The following is a 17868-nucleotide window of genomic DNA, read 5'->3' as shown; positions in this document are numbered from 1 at the left end:
ATTAATCACCAAATATGGCTTATTATAACATTTTGTAAGGAGTAGGAACTACATTCAATGGAAGTAAATGTCATGTACCATTGTTCAATCTATATCTTTAATTAAACAAATTCTTTCTATAATGCAATGGTTGTAGAACAATGTATAAGAAAAGATTTTTTCAAATCTAATTTATAAGTGTGAGGAAATATAATTGACAACAAAGCAGACCCTTTTTATCAGCAAGTTTCCACTTTAAAATCACTCTAAATTTTCAAATAGCAAAACCATGTCCCATCGCCATGAATTTAAATTAGGTTGAAATCGACGCTAAGTTTCTTTTCAATAAATACACTGTCAATGGTATATAATGAAATTTACCATAATGATAATAACAGTACTAATCAACATTATGATTATCAAAACAATGATCAAAATATTTGAGCATAGATTGAAAGAACATGTGAAATTTCACGCCAGAGCCACGATCAAGCTTTATCAACATGAACTTCTTCATGATATGACACGCGGATAATGTCCTTTGCTATTGGTGCAAGAGTGGCGGATACAGATAGATTACTACAGAAACTCATTTCCTCCTTTGAGTATAACAGCCAGCAGTTTGTCCCTAAAAACTACGAAAAAACTTCAGCCCCACTTGAATTTCTCTGACCGTCACAAACTGGGCCTTGCCTCCATGAACCTAAAACGATCCCTACAAGCCGCGGAGAACTGAGGCCACCGATTTCCTTGGGAACCTGCTCTTCTATGACTACACCATCTGTCCATACCTTCCAGTCCAACGTTTGTGCGCGTTCTTACAATGGTTCACACCAGTCCAAGTTGGGTTGGCACATTCTGAAGGACTACCACTGAAAAAAACCTGGGCCAGCTCTTGAGATGAGCTCTTGTCCGGCATCTTGCGCCAAAGCGATCATGTCATCGTAGGAAAATGAGCCCGTCCTTGAAGTCTCCAACACTGACGCATCACATAACGGGTTTTAGTCCTCGTGGTTAAGGAGCTAAGCATACAGATCTCACTATTTTGAGGCTATTACATTCCTTCACTGCGGGCAACTCAGTTGCTCATACGCGATATAACACAAGATGAACATTAAGTAGAAAGTTTGCTACACCAGTGCACGCTGCAAGCAAATCTGTAGAGCTATCAGCTCTCCAAGGGACATGAACCTTACAACTTGACTGCGGGTACCTGCACCCATAAAAGAAAACAGGTAGCTGACACAAACCTTGTTTGCCGTCAGTTGTTGCAACCAGGCCCCGGAACAGGCACCCATCCTCAGTACGTTGTGCCAAACCAGCAATTGGTGTGCGACATGAGCCGTCCAGCTTAGCTAAAAATGCCCTCTCGCAGGAAATTGCGAGCCTCGTGTCCTCATGATTCAGTGAAGCGAGATACTCCTCCTGCAGATTTAATAACAATCAATCATCCGAATCAAACAAGGTATTCGATACAGTTATACTTCTAGAACTCACATAAACCTCAATAGTGTGAGATGACAACTAGTATTGCACACTAGTAAACCTTGACCAGTCGAAACCTTCAGAGTATAACAAAACGAGATAATTCCTTTCTCCACCTATTCAGACTCACCATTTTAGTATCACCAGTTCGACAAGCAATACCAATAGCTCCTTGGGCAATAGCAGGGAGCATGTCGTCGGTCTCAAGGATAGCTGTAATGTGTTCTGTCATGTCCAATCGCTTCAGGCCAGCCAGGGCCAAGAGAGTGGCTGCGCACACTCCTTCATTCAACTTACGAAGCCGGGTCTGGACATTTCCTCTGAAGTTTACTACCTGCGGCAGCACAGAAGATGTGGTATGTGTTAAGCAGTGCTTATGAAAATAAGATCTGCAAAATGACAAGCTGCGTAAAAGACATTGATATTCCCAATCAAAAAGGATTGAATTGAGTCGCAATCAAATTTTTCTCGAACATCATTGGAGTGCTAGAAGTCTTCTTCGCGACCCATTCACAAATCTAGCCATCCGCTGCGGATTATTTGTATTGCGACCTACTCAGAGAATCTGTGATGCTGTTTGTTGACTTATTCGGCCAGTGTAAATAAGTTTTCAAAAAATTAAAGAATGGCAGTACTTTAAATTACAGACAACGAATTTACGAAATTCCAGGAATTCCTAGACGTGCTTTTCTTGAGCGATTAACTACGTTCAATTGGCAAAACAGGAAGATTAAATTTAATCACGAATCCAGTGCATATCTCGCTATACATCCGATTGTACATTTCTTAACAATGCTTGAGGAGCCTAGCTGAAAGGCGAACACACTTTTGTGATACCTCGCAATCCTACAAAGTCAGTTTTCAACTCGCTTTTAACAAGGCTCTAGAAAGAAATCAACATTATGTGGAGTATAAGAGCACACAATCGTGAGAAAAACACACTCAAATAAAATAAAAATAAAGAGTGAAGATGTAGAGTCTGGAAGAAAGAAAGCACAGGCGTCTATTACCTGAAGATGAGGGTATCTGTGAAGAAGTTGGGATTGCCTCCGCAGAGATGCACTTCCAACCACACTCCCTTCTGGCAGTTCAGCGAGTGAAGAGTATTTTGGACAAATAAAGGCGTCACGGACATCCTCGCGAGGAAGGTTGCAGGGGAGTATTGTACCCTCTGGCAAATAGGTGGGAACGTCTTTCATGGAGTGGACAGCAATGTCGATATCGCCATTCAACAAAGCATCATCAATCTCCTTGGTGAACAAACCCTTGCCTCCGATATCTGCCAACGGTTGACTCAATATCTTGTCTCCAGTGGTTTTGATGATGACGATGTCAAGGGCTCCTTCCTCCGCCAATTCTGGATGAGCTGCCTTGAGCTTGTCCCGAGTTTGATAAGCCTGTGCCAGTGCCAAAGGACTGCATTCCCAATCCCATTCCACGTTACTAGGTGCACACTTCGGAAACGAAAAAGAGCGCACAGTACTTTGAACAATTTTTTTCTGAATACTCAGGATAACCTCCATTCATACTTCCATCGTTCTATGCTTCGTCAAACTTCACTCCTACTGAGGGAAATCAGACGCTCCACGAACATGCCCAGCACATTCATATACGCCTTAAAATGGCACCACATATTAGACTCGAGATTCTTGCAGCTTCAAAACTAAAACCCTACAACTCTAGTTCCACTATTGAGTTTCCAAAACAGTTACAAGTAAACTAATAAGACTAATCAGTGAAAAGCCTGAGCAACACTTCTCAAAAGAGAAAGTGAAAGAAAAAAGTGTCAACAAGATGTACTAAGTCGGAACAAAACTCATTGGACATTCAAATTACGAGGGTGCCGATTATCTCCAATTCAAAATTCAGACATCCAAAAAAAACCACCAAACACACAAACGAAAGTCACTTCCGCCTCTCCACAATGTCATCACCAGAAACCTCACACGCGTAGAGAAAATCGGCGCATATCCACAAATTGAGCACTCCTGAAGGAACTAACTAACCTTCCACGAGTGCCAATGCGCACCACGGCTACTTTGGTCTTGGTGTCGAAAGTCGCGGCAGCCTTCACAGCACTCCGTTTCACGGTCCTGCATCCTGCAACAGCGGCAGGCTTGCCTACACTTACACTCTGCCCGAAAAACGACTCCTCAGAGGACTCTCCAAAATGAACGCCTCGCCTCTGGCGCATTGCCACTCCACAGGAGCTCTTCTCAGCGGCAGCAGCCAGGGGAGCTGCAGGCGTGTCCGCGGTGCTATTGCGCAGCAGCGCGGACGAGTGCATCATGGTGAAGGAAGCCATTGCTAATTGCCTTGGCAAGCTCGCTCACGCTCACGCAGTCTCCTCCTCCTCCTCCTCTCCACCACTCCTCCGCATACGCTACAGAAGAAGAGCCGCGGTGCGAGAGCGAAGCTGGCGGTAGGAGTGCGAGAAGGAGAGTTTGGGCCTCGCGAGAAGCAAATGAGCTGAAGAAGAAAAGGATGGCTGTGATCCCGCTGGATTGGGTTCGGATAACCCTGCGATTCTTCATTCATCCATCCAATCTCAATTCATCCGTAATCAACCGAAAATCCACGTAATCGTTCTGTAGATTCTGGTTGGATGAGCCCTAGTTTGTATCCTACCCAAACCTCGAGTTTTCTCAGGCTCGGCTCTTAGGCTCGTCCTCCGGACCTACCCTTGGTGGGCTGCTTTGGAAATGAGCTTTCATCAAATTATTATTTTGCTTTTGTGGGAGCGTAAATGAGTGTAATTATACGCTTTTCGTTCATATTTAGTGTTTGGGCTTTTCATTGGAATTATTTCTAGCCGTGTGGCACTTCATACATAATTTTACAATAAAAGAATTGATGTTCTTATCTATATTAATTAATTCTACCTCAAATCATTTTCAACCTTGTGTTTTTATTCTCTTATATTTTTTTAATTTCACTTATAAAATATTTGTGAAAATGTGCCTTTTTTAAAGAATATTTGAAAAATTAATAGATTTTAATTTACTATGTTTAATTTTTATGAACACAAAAATATAAAAATTTCATAACATTAAAATAAATTAAAAATGGCATTGCCAAAAATAACATTTTAAATAAGTTTTCTTATATATATATATTTTTCTAATATAAGAAATAAATCTTTATATTTATATTTTTATGCTTCTAATTTTTAAATAACCACTTCTACTAACAAATATTATTATTTAAAAATGGTTTATTAAGTATTCCATAGATATAAAAATCTTAGAGTTTTTAAGATTTAAAATAAATTTTACTTTTTATCAAGAAATAAATAGAAAAGTAATTTTAGCTCTCATAGACATGCCAAATTATTAAAAAAACTAAAAAAAAACTAAAAAAACAAAAACAAACTTAAGTGCTCAATTCTAAACATGTAAAAGATAAAATAAATCTTTATAATTTTTGTTGCTACTCATGTATTAAATTAATTCTTACTTTTTAAAAATATGATAAATCAAATTTTTATTTTATTGTCTTATATCTATGATAATTCAAAGATCTTATTTAAATTGCTTTCATCATGTAAACATATGTATATTTGAATTTATCTATTGGGAGTATCAAAGCAAAAAAATCCTCTATATTTTTATAAGATCACATATATTTATATGGATATATATATATATATATATATATATATATAGAAGATGGTGCTTGTTGTTTGATACCAAGCTCTTTTATTTTTTATAATTACAAAGAATGGTATTAAGAGGGATATAATGAAGAAATGGTGGATAAGAGGGATATAGTATAGCTTAAGAAAAAATAAATTACAAGATTTTTTCTTTAAAAATAAAAGATTTGCCTCAAAATTATTGATTTGGTTATTATCAATATAAAAAACTTATTTTTGATTGCTTCAATTTTTGAGTTAATATTGAAATTAAATATTAAACTATCAAAGGTAGCTTATGTCATAGATATACTATACATAAGACTAAACAAGAAGTTGAACAAAAGAATTTCAATAAGAAAGCTAGCAAAAACTTGATTAAGTCAGATGAGTACGAGATGAATATCAAGAGAGGTGATCTAGAGTTCTAAGAGATTTGTTATTGAGACTAAGAATTCTTTCAATGTCAATTCCAATTTATATTAGGTATTAAAAAGCTTCTTGAGAAGTTTCTATGTTGATTAAAGATAAAACAATCCTAGAAAGTTTCTTGGACAACTTTCTTAATTCTCTTAGAACTTTCTAAAATCTCTTGAAATATTTTTAAAACCTTTTAGAACATAATAGAATATTCTAAAAATATTTTTAAAATTTATTTGTTGGATGTCTGTAATATTATCTCTTCTTTTAATTCTAAATTCTACAAAGAGCATCAATTTCATATATGCAATAGAATGACTACAGATTATGAGCATTATTTTTAAGGTTTTCTTATTTGAATTAGATGTAGCATAGGTGATTTTTTTTCTTGAAGCAGTCTAGCTTCATCTCAAGGATGAACTTACAAAGGTTGTGAGAGTAGGAATAATTAATCTAATAGTTGTAATGAAGAAAGTTCTAACTTTGGCTCTACTTTGAGATTCATGATCTAAAGACTTTTTAAATACTCTCCAATTCAACATATTAGATTATAAATTAAATATATATAATTTTAATATTGATGTGAATAATATTTATTTTTTTGGTTATGTACAACACTCTAATAGTAGCTTTATAGAGAAGTCATCCTAAAATAGGTTTAGATTTTTGAAGATAGTGTTGATGAAACTCTTTACCTTTTGCGACATATTAATTAGATTTTTTTATTGATCCCTACGTATACTCATTGACATTGTAGCCATTCTAATGAATAAAATATTTCAAATTATCTCTTTTTTATTAAGAATCAACGACTTTTTTTACCTCATATTTTATATAATTATATATTTTAATACAAGGCAGTGATGGTTGTATTCTTCCTAAAATAGTTAATTTTGAATAAGCTTTTAAAAAAGAAACATAAAAGATTAGATGTATCTTTATGGATGTGGGTAGTTCCAACCAATAAGCCATTGGATTGATTTGCTTTCAAATACAAAATGGCTCCAATCATTGATAGTCTAATTTATTACAAGATTAATTGATTTTAATATTTAATCAAAGAAGCTATATTTTATCTCTAACTTGAAAAGCAAGGAATTCCTTTCTATATTCATTTAAAGATTTTTTATAAGAATCTTAAACTTTGCTGTGAAATGTAACAATCAACTTTTTGAATTTTAATCTGAAAGTCGGACAAGTGGGCCTCAACATTACAATAATTTAATGGCAACATCAATGCCTCCTCAATACATACATTTTAAAATAGAGGATATGCAAATTAAAGCGATATGTTTCAGATATCTTATTGAGCAAGAAAAGACTTGTTGTCATCATGAAGGTTTATACATATATTATGGAGAATCTAAGCACACTGCTCAACATTATCCAAAGAAGTGACATAATTATAAAATGAGGAGTATAAATGTTAAAGCATACAATGTAACAAAAAATAAGTTTCTCCACTTACAATAGGAACCATTATTATATTATGTATTGTCTTGCTCGGGAATGCACCAGACACCTAACTATGGAAGGTGAGGTTGTATTTCACAAACATCCAAAATTCCTAATAGGTTTCATCCATATGACAAGAATATAATTCAAATTCTAATTCAAAAGTGCTAAAAAATACTCTTCTTAGTAGCCTCAATCACACATAAACCTCAATTATCTTGTCACTTTCATATTTAAGCAATTTAGATTTTTCTTATAAGCCCCAATCTTAATCAATGAGCTTTAACAAGCTATAACTTCTAATCTGACTATCTACTTGATGTGAATTTTTTCATACAATTGTCAATGTAAGTCTTCTATATGTTCAAGAATTTTCAACCCAATCCAACTTATTGATTGTGAGAAAACCTCCAAAAATTACACTAATATCACACAGCTGCCAACTTGAAAAGTGAAGCAAAAATCCCAGCAGTGATTTCTCCTTTTTCAACTAGTAACTTTGCTTCAAAACTGATATGTAGCTTAATCTTTAAGTCATTCAACATCATGCCAAATTTCAATTGATTTGACTTGTAGATCTCTAGATATCATAGAAATTCTATCTAACCCCAAATTTCCAACTTTTGAAACCTTCTTGTGCTAAAAACTAGATATTTCTAAATCACACCATTAGATTATAACAAAATTTTATATAAACTTAGCACACTTAATAATCCAAATAGTACCAAATTTTGAACTGTAGATGTTACATCAATTGCACGAACTAGCCAAAATTGCTAGCCCTAATTATATTATATAAAATCCAAATCACTAATACAAATCCTAACTTTGAACAATAATTGCATAGTCTTCAAAAATTCTACAAAATAAATCCTTATGCCTCCAAAAAGAACTTTAAGCTAGCTCTCAAATTCTAATCTTTGATCTTTAAATGAATCCCTAATTTGTCCTAAGCGGTTATTTTAGTGACCAAAGGTCTGATTTCGACCTTGTCTCACAAATGGTCGACCCCCAAGTATCAATCTAATATATCCTAAGGATTTTTTAGCCCAATCCTACCCTTAACTTGACCTTAGTATCTACCATATCAACTGTTTATTTCTTCTTCCTTGATTTTATCAATTTATTACCTTTTTTAAAGTAATAAAAAAAATTTTGTATCCTAGAAGGTAAAAATACTAACTAACTTTTATCTACTTATTATTAAGACAAGAAAATAGGCTAAGAAGCTTTCATAAAAACTTTATTAAAATATTATGAATTCTTGTTGAATTAATATAATAAAATATTAATTAAAAAATTATTTTTAGTCATATTTTCATCATATAATTGTATCAGAATACGACACCATGTAGTTAGAACCTTGTACAATATCTAATAAAGGTCCTATTTTTTCCTCAGAACCTTCTCTTTATTTTACATTAAGTATTATTTGTGGATCTATATATTACAAAGCCTCTGCCTTGTTACATTCAAGAGCCTTAGCATATTTCTTAGGTGAAATATTTGTTAAAAGATTTAGCGTATCTTTAGTAAGAAAAACTAAACCTGTTCATGTAGAAGTCATAGATGGTCGTCCATTATTTTCTAGAGATGTTATTTATGAAACCCTTCCTATAGAAGTAATGAACAATAGTCAGAATAGCTTTGTAGTATTTAATATCATTAGATCTCTTTTTAATCCAATTATTTTAGATTTATCATAGTTAAAAAAATACAACCTTAGAATAGATTGGATTTCTTGTACTTTTGACTTTTCTAAAAGTATAACTAAGAGTGTAATTAATTAAGTAAAAAATCACAAGTCTAGTATAATTAAACTTATATTTGTAGCTGCAAGAGCTTTCTTACATGTTGCAAAAGAAGGATCACCTTATGTTATTTATGCCACATCCATTTCTAATGGTGTAAAGACTTCAAGTGTCATTCATAGCCAATATCGAGAATTTTAAGATATATTTGTGAAAAAGAATGCAGATATTCTTCCAAAACATCATCCCTATGACTACTCAATTGACTTTTAAAAAGAAGTACAACTACTATTTGGACCAATCTACAATTTATTAAAAAATGAATTGACTAAATTCAAGGAATATATCAAAAGGTATCTAGCCAAGATCTTCATACACCATTCCAAATCTCTAGTAAGAGCCCCAATTCTATTTGTGAAGAAAAAAGATGGATCATTGTGGATGTGTGTTGATTATCAAGGACTCAATAAGATCACTATCAAGAATAGATATCCACTACCTAAAATATTTGGACTTCTTGATTAATTGAATCAAGTTAAGATCTATGTAAAAATAGATCTATAAGGAGTATACAATCTGGTACTCATCAAAAAAGAAGATGAATAGAAGACTACATTTTGAACTAAGTACGGACATTTTGAATATAATGTCATGTCTTTTAGACTTATAAATGCACGAGTAGCTTTCCAACATCTTATAAATGATGTTTTTTGAGAATTTTTGGACAATCTATTGGTTGCTATCTAGACAAAATCTTGATCTATTCTAAGAACACAAAAGAACATGAACTTCATGTTCATTGTGTATTACAAAAATTAAGAGATGTCAGACTCTATACCAAGATAAAAAATATATATATATATATATATATATATATATATATATATATATATATATGTATATATTTTTTTACTACTCAAGTTGACTTCTTAGGTTACATCATTTCAAATGATGGACTTATGATAGATCCTAAGAAAATTTAAACTATTATGGATTTGAAGATCTCAAAAATGGTCTGAGATGTCCAATGTTTTTTAGAATTTTTCAACTACTATCGGATCTTTGTTAAAGACTTTTTTTAAATTATAGTTCCACTTATATGTTTGATTTGTAAAGACAAACTTCAATGGAATCAAGAAGCAGAAGTAATATTTGAAGCTTCAAAGATAGCCTTTATTTTTGTATTAATCTTGTATTGTATTGACTTTTCTAAGGCATTATTTATAGAAATAGACGCATTAGACTTTGCTTTAGATGCGATATTATTACAAATGAGAATAGATGATAAACTTTACTCAATAGCTTTTCATTCTAGGAAATTTTCAACAGTTAAGTTTAACTATGAAATCCATGACAAAGAACTTCTTACAATTATGGATTCTTTTCAAGAATGGCATTATTATCTAGAAGGTGCTTTCAATTTAGTCACTGTCTATATGAATTATAAGAATTTAAAGTATTTCATATTAGTTCATATTTTGAATTGTCGTCAGGCTCGTTAAAGCTTGTCTATATCAAGATTTGAGTTCAATATCACTTATTGGCCAAAAAAATAATAAGATTTGTCTGATGCCCTTTTAAGACATTCTTGCACCTAAAGAAAGAAATGTAGCTTTTGATCAATAAAGGACAATTTAACTGAAGCCAAAATAATTTCATCTTCAAGAAGTGAAATCAACACTAACTGTTGAGTCAATTTTTTTCAAACAAATTCAATCAAGTATATTTTCTGATTCTCTTGTTCATGATATCAAGAATATTTCTTTTAAGTCTTCTAATACTTCTAAGTTTGAGTTCAAGAACAACCTACTTTATTTTGAAGGATGCCTATAAGTGCCAAAAGGAGAAGCATCTTTACATGTTCTTCAAGCATGTCATAACTTTTGAGCGGCAGGACATTTTGGATACAATAAGACTTTGGAATTAATATCTAAAGATTTTTGGTGGCCGCAAATGGGGAAGGCTATAAAAGACTTTGTTCAATCATATGACATTTGTTCAAGGTCAAAAACTCCTTGGCATCAACCTTATAGACTTCTTCATTTATTACCTATTCTAAAACAACCATGGTCTTTTATTTCTATAGATTTTATTATGGATCTTTTAGTCTTAAGATCGTATGATTTTATATTTGTGATAGTAGATCATTTTATCAAAATGGCATATTTTGTATTATGTACAAAATCTATCAAAGGTAAAAAAACTGCCAAGCTTTTTCTTGATAATATCTATTAATATAATGGATTGTCGAAAGATATTATATTCGATAGGGGAACTTAATTTGTATTAAGATTTTGGAGAACTCTTCTTAAGATTTTAAAGGTAGACATAGATCTTTCTTTAGCTAGATTTTGTCAAGGACAAGAATTTGATGAAAAAGTAATTCAGACAAGTAAGCCTTCACTCAAAGAAAGGTAATAAAATATAAATAAACAAGTATGTATATTGAAAGAGAAACTAGAATGGCTATTGCTAAAAGACAAGAAAGATAGAGACCCTTGAAATTGGACTGGAAGCAAGAAAAGAATTGACAAGAGTAAAGAAGGCTTCACTCTTCTCTCTATATATACTATCTAACTAGAGGCTATATAGTGACGTTCTATAGGACCTCCAATATGTGTTGACTTTGTAAGACATATACCTTGACTTACAAGGCAAGCTTTTCTACGTGTGGACCACATAGTTAGCTTGGTCTTCAAGCTAACAACAAGTGTGGTACATGGCCAACTTGTTGACCACGTTTCTAATCCAAAAAGTCAATTAAAGACACCTATAAAGTCAAAGCAGTATCTATGAAGCTTCTAAGAAGCTTTCATATCAACTACTATAGAATTAACTTACTTTTATCTACTTTTACTTACTTCTACCTATTTATATATGTAATTACTGGCTTATATGAATATGTCCATGACATTACCCCCTCTTCTAGGAATGAGTTCCACGAGGAGTGGTCATCATATGTTGACGAAATCTATGATGCATCGAATTATATTTGCCACATACTCTGATCTTTGTTCTCTTTGAAGATGATTGATAGGGCCTCTCAACCATTGATAGTGTCCTATACAAGGGCGGGAAGACCACCTAATTATCTGATAATTATTGAGGCCTTTAAAACTTCCTTCAAATAAAACATTTGAAATACCATCAAGAGTTATTTCTACTTCTAATAAAATCACCAAACATCGGGAGTCCCTTCTAAGGTCGTGATACCAAACACGTTGTATCTCACCATCTATTTGAGGAAGAACATGTCGTTCTTGAAGATCTTCATCTCAATTACGTCGTTTTGAAGGTTGTGACAATCGTAATGTCTCATCTGGCAAGTTAGCAAATGAAGGCTCTTGAGTCAAATCCATTGGTTATTGGTTCTCCATCTCTTGAGTGTCACAACTACAAAGAAGCTGCAAATAAGGATTAAAAGTAGAATGTTATCTTACCTAGATCTTGTTTCTTCTATAAAGAAGATTTTCATCATAATTTTGATGGATGTCGTCGATGAAAAGCCTCCACCACCATTGTTGCATTTACAAGATTCTTTACTAGCTCCCATGTGCCTTCACTAATATCATATCCATGCCAATGGACAAGATACTCCAATTTATTTTGGCGCTGCCGTGAATCTAAGACTTCTTCTACTTCAAACTCTTCATTATTGTCCACTTCTATAGGAAGAGGTGGAATTTGTCTTCTTCCTTGTATATCCACTATCTTATATGGTTCAAGAAGAGACATGTGGAATACAAGATAGACATTCATTGACTTCGATAGGTATAATCGATATGCAACTGGATTGATTTGTTCAGAAATAGGAAAAGGTCCAAGCCTACAATAGTCCAACTTATCAAAAGGATGAATAGTCTTGATATTGTGATGGAATAACCATACCTTGTCACTCATATTGAATTATGGTTGTTCCTTCCTATATACATCCGCATTTAACTTTTGTCATTCTTGAGCTTCTTTTAGTTGTGCCTTCATTGTTGCATGTAACTTTGACAATCAATTTGCTATATCTTCTACTGCAAGATTATCAAATTTTGAGAAATCAAACGTGTCAAGTTGTGGGTGATAACCATAATTGGCAAAAAAAGAAGTTTGTTGCGTAGAAGAATGCACCGTATTATTATAAGCAAACTTTGCCAATAGCAGAAGAATTGTCCAATCATCTTGTTAATAGTTGATGGTACATCTTAAGTATTGCTCAAAGACTTGATTTACGTTCTCTATCTGTCCATTAGTTTGAAGATGAAAAGCCAAAGATAGTTTTATATCCACTTTTAAAATCTTAAAAAGGGTTTTCTAAAATTTTGACACAAACTGAGTTATCCTATCTAATATAATATCCTTTAGTAATCCATGATAGCGATAGATATTGTCAATAAAAAGCTTAGTTGTTTCTTCATCTATGATAGATTTTTTACATGGCACAAAATGTGCCATCTTCATGAAGCGATCTACTATCACAAATATAGAGTCATAATTACCTGAGCTTGGAAGATCTGTGATGAAGTCGATAGAAACAGAAGACCATGGTTGTTCTGGAATGGGTAATGGCTAAAGAAGTTTGTAAGGTCAATGACGAGGAATTTTTGATCTTGAGCAAACATTACATGATTGTACAAAATCTTTCACTGCCTTCCACATTTGAGGCAACCAAAAATCCCTAGATATCAGCTCCAAAGTCTTATTCTATCCAAAATGTACTGCTGTTGGAAAGTCGTGATGAGCTTGAAGAACACGTAAACGTGCTTCTCCTTCTGGAACATATAAGCGTCCTTCAAAATAGAGTAAGTTATTCTTGAACTCGAATTTAGAAGGATCAAGAGATTTAAAAGAATTATTCTTGATATCATGAATAAGAAGATCTGAAGATATACTTAACTGGACTTGCTTGAGAAAAGTTAAATCAATAGCCAATGTTGATTTTATTGCTCGAAGATGAAATTACTCCGGCTTCAAGCGAACTATTTTTTGTTGCTCAAAAGCTACATTTTCTTCTTTTAATACAAGATAAGAATGTCTAGACAAGACATCGAATAAAACTTGTTGTTTTTTTGGCCGATAAGTGATGATGAACTTGAATCTTGATAAAGACATGCTCCAACGAGCTTGACAATGATTTAATACGTGAGCTGACATGAAATACTTGAGGTCCTTGTGATCCGTATACACGGTGACTAGACTGGAAGCGCCTTCTAGATAATGACACCATTCTTGAAAAGAATCTATAATTACAAGAAGTTCTCTGTCATGGATCTCATAATTGATTTCTGTTACTGAGAATTTTCTTGAATGAAAGGCTATTGGATGAAGTTTGTCATCTGTTCCTATTTGTGACAAAATTGTACCCAGAGCAAAGTCTAATGCATCTGTTTCCATAAAGAATGATTTGAAAAAATCAATACAATACAAGATTGGTGCAGAAACAAATGTTGTCTTCAAAGATTTAAAAGCAACTTCCGCTTCTTGATTCCATTGGAATTTGTCTTTACAAGTCAAATGTGTAAGTAGAGCTGTAACTTGAGAAAAGTCTCTAATGAAGATCCAATAGTAGTTGGCAAATCTCAAAAAGCATTGGACATCTCTTACCGTTTTGGAGATCTTCCAATCCATAATAGTTTGAATTTTCTTAGGATCCATCATAAGTCCATCATTTGAAATGATGTAACCTAAGAAATCGACTTGAGTAGTGTAGAATACACTCTTTTCTATCTTGGCATAGAGTCCCGCATCTCTTAATTTTTGTAGTACATAACAAATATGAGGTTCATGTTCTTCTGGATTCTTAGAATAGATCAAGATGTTATCTACATAATAGACTATAAAATTGTCCAAAAACTCTCAAAAAACATCATTCATTACATGTTAAAAAGCTGCTGGTGCATTTGTAAGTTCAAAAGGCATGACATTGTATTCAAAATGTCCATATCTAGTTCAAAACGTAATCTTTCATTCATCTCCTTCTTTGATGCATACTAGATTGTATGCTCCCCGGAGATCTATTTTTATATAGATCTTAGTTTGATTCAACTGATCAAGAAGTCCAGATATTAAAGGTAGTGGATACCTGTTCTTGATGGTAATCTTATTGAGTCCTCGATAATCAACACACATCCACAATGATCCATCTTTTTTCTTCACAAATAGAATTGGAGCTCCTGTCGGAGATTTAGAATAGCATATGAAATTCTTGGCTAGATTTTCTTCAATATACTCCTTGAATTCAGTCAAATCATTTTGTGATAAACTATAGATTCGTCCGAATGGTGGTTGTGCTCCTTCTTGAAGAACAATTGAGCAATCATAGAGACGATGTTCTGGGAGTGTATCCACATTCTTTTTTTCAAATACATCTTAAAATTCTTGATATTGGAATGCCACATGAAGTCTTTGCACCATTAGAAACGAATGTAGCATAAATAATATATGAAGATTCTTTCATAATAGCATTTAAGAAAGCTTTTGCACCTATAAACATGGGTTTAATTGAATTGGACTTATGACTCTCTACTTGATTAACTACACTGGTAGTTATACTTTTAGAGAAAGTAAGAGTTCATGAAATCCAATCTATCTAAGGGTTATATTTTTTTAACCACAATAAACCTAAAATGACTGGATTAGAAGGAGATCTAATGATATTAAATATTATAAAACTATTATGACCATTGATTATTACTTCTATAGGAAGGGTTTCATGAGTAATATCTCTAAAAGACAATGGACGACCATCTATGACTTCTACATGAATATGTTTAGTTTCCTTTACTATAGATATGTTATGTCTTTTAGTAAATTCTTCATCTAAGAAACATGCTAAGGCTCCTGAATCTTATAAGATAGAGGCTTTGTAATATTTAGGTCCTAAAATAACATTTAATGTAAAATAAGGAGAGGGTTCTGAGGAGAGAATAGGACCTTTACTAGATGTTGTACAAGGTTCCAGCCGCACGGTCCCTATTGTAACTGGACAAACTCGTTTTTTGATATATTGTCTTCTTTGACAGCCATACTCCTCATTTTGTGGTTGCGTCATTTCTTTGGACAATGTTGAGGAGTGTGTTTTGGTTCTCCAAAATATAAACATAATCCTTCTTGACAACAACAAGTCTTTTCTTGTTCAATAAGAAGTTTGAAACGTATTGCATCGATTTGCATATCTTTTACTTCTAAAGATGTGTGTTGAGAAGACATAGGTGTTACCATTGAATTGTAATAATGTTGAGGCCTACTTATGTGACTCTCAGATCGAAATTCAAAGAGTTGATTGTCATATTTTACAGCAAAATCAATTGCTTGACTCAATGTTTGAGGATCGGGTAAATTGAGCATCAATTCTTTTACCTCATATTATAGTCCATAAAAAAATTGGCTAATGAGTGCAGCATCATTCCACTTGGTATCAATTACAAGATGTCAAAATTGTGAAGCATATGTTGTTACAAATCAATTTCTTTATCGCAAGATACAGATCTTATTTGTTGCAACACAAATTGCCTCATATTCTCCATACATAGATCAAAATTCCACGAAGAAAGCTTTTAAATTATCTAGTATTAGATCTTGTCATTCAAAAAAAGATGAAAACCATGATAATACAAAATTAAAAAGTAGTATTCCAATAAACTTGACTAGTGATCTTGTAGTTGGATAGCTTTGGAGTTGAAGTTCGATTTTTAATTGTACTTGATTGATGTATACTCGAAACTTTGTTCTCGTACCATCAAATTTTTTGGGTCAGACAATTCAGTATTCTCTAGCATTTGAATGGTATTCTACTATGGAAGAAGGGACATGATTCGATGTAGATGTTGAAGGAGCTTTGACCATCGTTACATCTCCACTTTCTATTATTCTTGTTTCTTCTTTTGGTGGTGAATTAAGTTGATGCATCACAAGCATTAATTACCGCAGTTGTTCTTGTATTTGTGTTATTGCACTCTTCAATTCAACAAGCTCTGCCATGGTAACACCTACAAAAAAATATCTAATATTGCTCAAAACAAATAAGAGAAAGAACTTGAGAACAAAGAAAATACTAAAAACAATATCAATTTAAAAGAAGATAATCTGCAACTCTTAATATGCTTATATCTTATCAAGAAAAAAAGGTAATCTACTCTTAATCAAGAAAAGATAAAATTCTGATATTGTAAGTATACTCTTGTCAATCTGTCAAGGATAAGAATTTGATGAAAAAGCAATTCAGACAAGTAAGCCTTCACTCAAAGAAAGGTAACAAAATATAAATAAACAAGTATGTATATTGAAAGAGAAACTGAAATGGCTATTGCCAAAAGACAAGAAAACTAGAGACCTTTGAAACTAGACTGGAAGCAAAAAAGGAGTTGACAAGAGTGAAGAAGGCTTCACTCTTGTCTCTATATATACTATCTAACTAGGAGCTATGTGGCGACATTCTATAGGACCTCCAATATGTGTTGACTTTGTAGGATACATGTCTTGACTTACAAGGCAAGTTTTTCTACGTATGGGCCAAATAGTTAGCTTGGTCTTCAAGCTAACAACATGTGTGGCACATGGCCAACTTGTTGACTATGTTTCTAATCCAAAAAGTCAATTAAAGACACCTATGAAGTCAAAACAGTGTCTATGAAGCTTCTAGAAAGCTTCCATATCAAATATTATAGAATTAATTTATTTTTATCTACTTTTACTTACTTCTACCTATTTATATATATAATTATTAGCTTATATGAGTATGTCCATGACAGGTTTAGGGTTTAAGATTTAGAATTTTAGGATTTAAAATTTAGGATTTAGGATTTTAGATTTAGGATTTAGAATTTTTTTTGCCAAATTTAGAATTTAGGGTTTAGATTTTAGAGTGAAGAGGGTTTCATTCTTGCTTCTATATATACTATCTATTTCTATAGGACTTTTAATCTGTTTTGACCTTATAGAATACATATTAGCTTACAAGGCAAGTTTTCTATGTGTAGACCACATAATTAGCTTGTTCTTTAAGCTACTAATATATGTGACACATGGCCAACTTGTTGAGCATATTTTTAATCTAAAAAAATAATTATAGATACTTATAAAGTCAAAGCAATGTCTACGAAGCTTCTAAAAAGCTTTTATAGAAGATATTATGGAATTAATGTACTTTTATTTATT

The 17868-nt window shown here is 32.9% G+C and overlaps 1 protein-coding gene across 1 annotated transcript; it reads right to left on the bottom strand.

The window, feature by feature from the left end:
* Nucleotides 1-469: 469 nt before the first annotated feature.
* On the bottom strand, nt 470-3898 carry LOC112282646 (porphobilinogen deaminase, chloroplastic). Its single transcript, XM_024520554.3, has 5 exons — nt 3471-3898; nt 2475-2880; nt 1595-1798; nt 1230-1404; nt 470-958 (listed from the first exon to the last, which is right to left on the bottom strand). Exons 1-5 carry the CDS (start codon nt 3767-3769, stop codon nt 846-848), a joined length of 1197 nt encoding a protein of 398 aa, XP_024376322.1. The 5' UTR covers nt 3770-3898; the 3' UTR covers nt 470-845.
* Nucleotides 3899-17868: the final 13970 nt, after the last annotated feature.

The sequence above is a fragment of the Physcomitrium patens genome, chromosome 5, assembly GCF_059467195.1.
Source record: "Physcomitrium patens ecotype Gransden chromosome 5, ASM5946719v1, whole genome shotgun sequence".
Classification (NCBI taxonomy): Eukaryota; Viridiplantae; Streptophyta; class Bryopsida; order Funariales; family Funariaceae; genus Physcomitrium; species Physcomitrium patens.
This window is presented reverse-complemented; position numbering and strand designations above follow the sequence as displayed.

Coding starts and splice junctions, on each gene's coding strand:
- LOC112282646 (XM_024520554.3), bottom strand. CDS start 3,769: ATGGCTTCCTTCACCATGATGCACTCGTCCGCGCTGCTGCGCAATAGC. Junction 2,881..3,470: donor CGCATTGGCACTCGTGGAAG/GTTAGTTAGTTC, acceptor TTGGGAATGCAG/TCCTTTGGCACTGGCACAGG. Junction 1,799..2,474: donor ACAGATACCCTCATCTTCAG/GTAATAGACGCC, acceptor GTGCTGCCGCAG/GTAGTAAACTTCAGAGGAAA.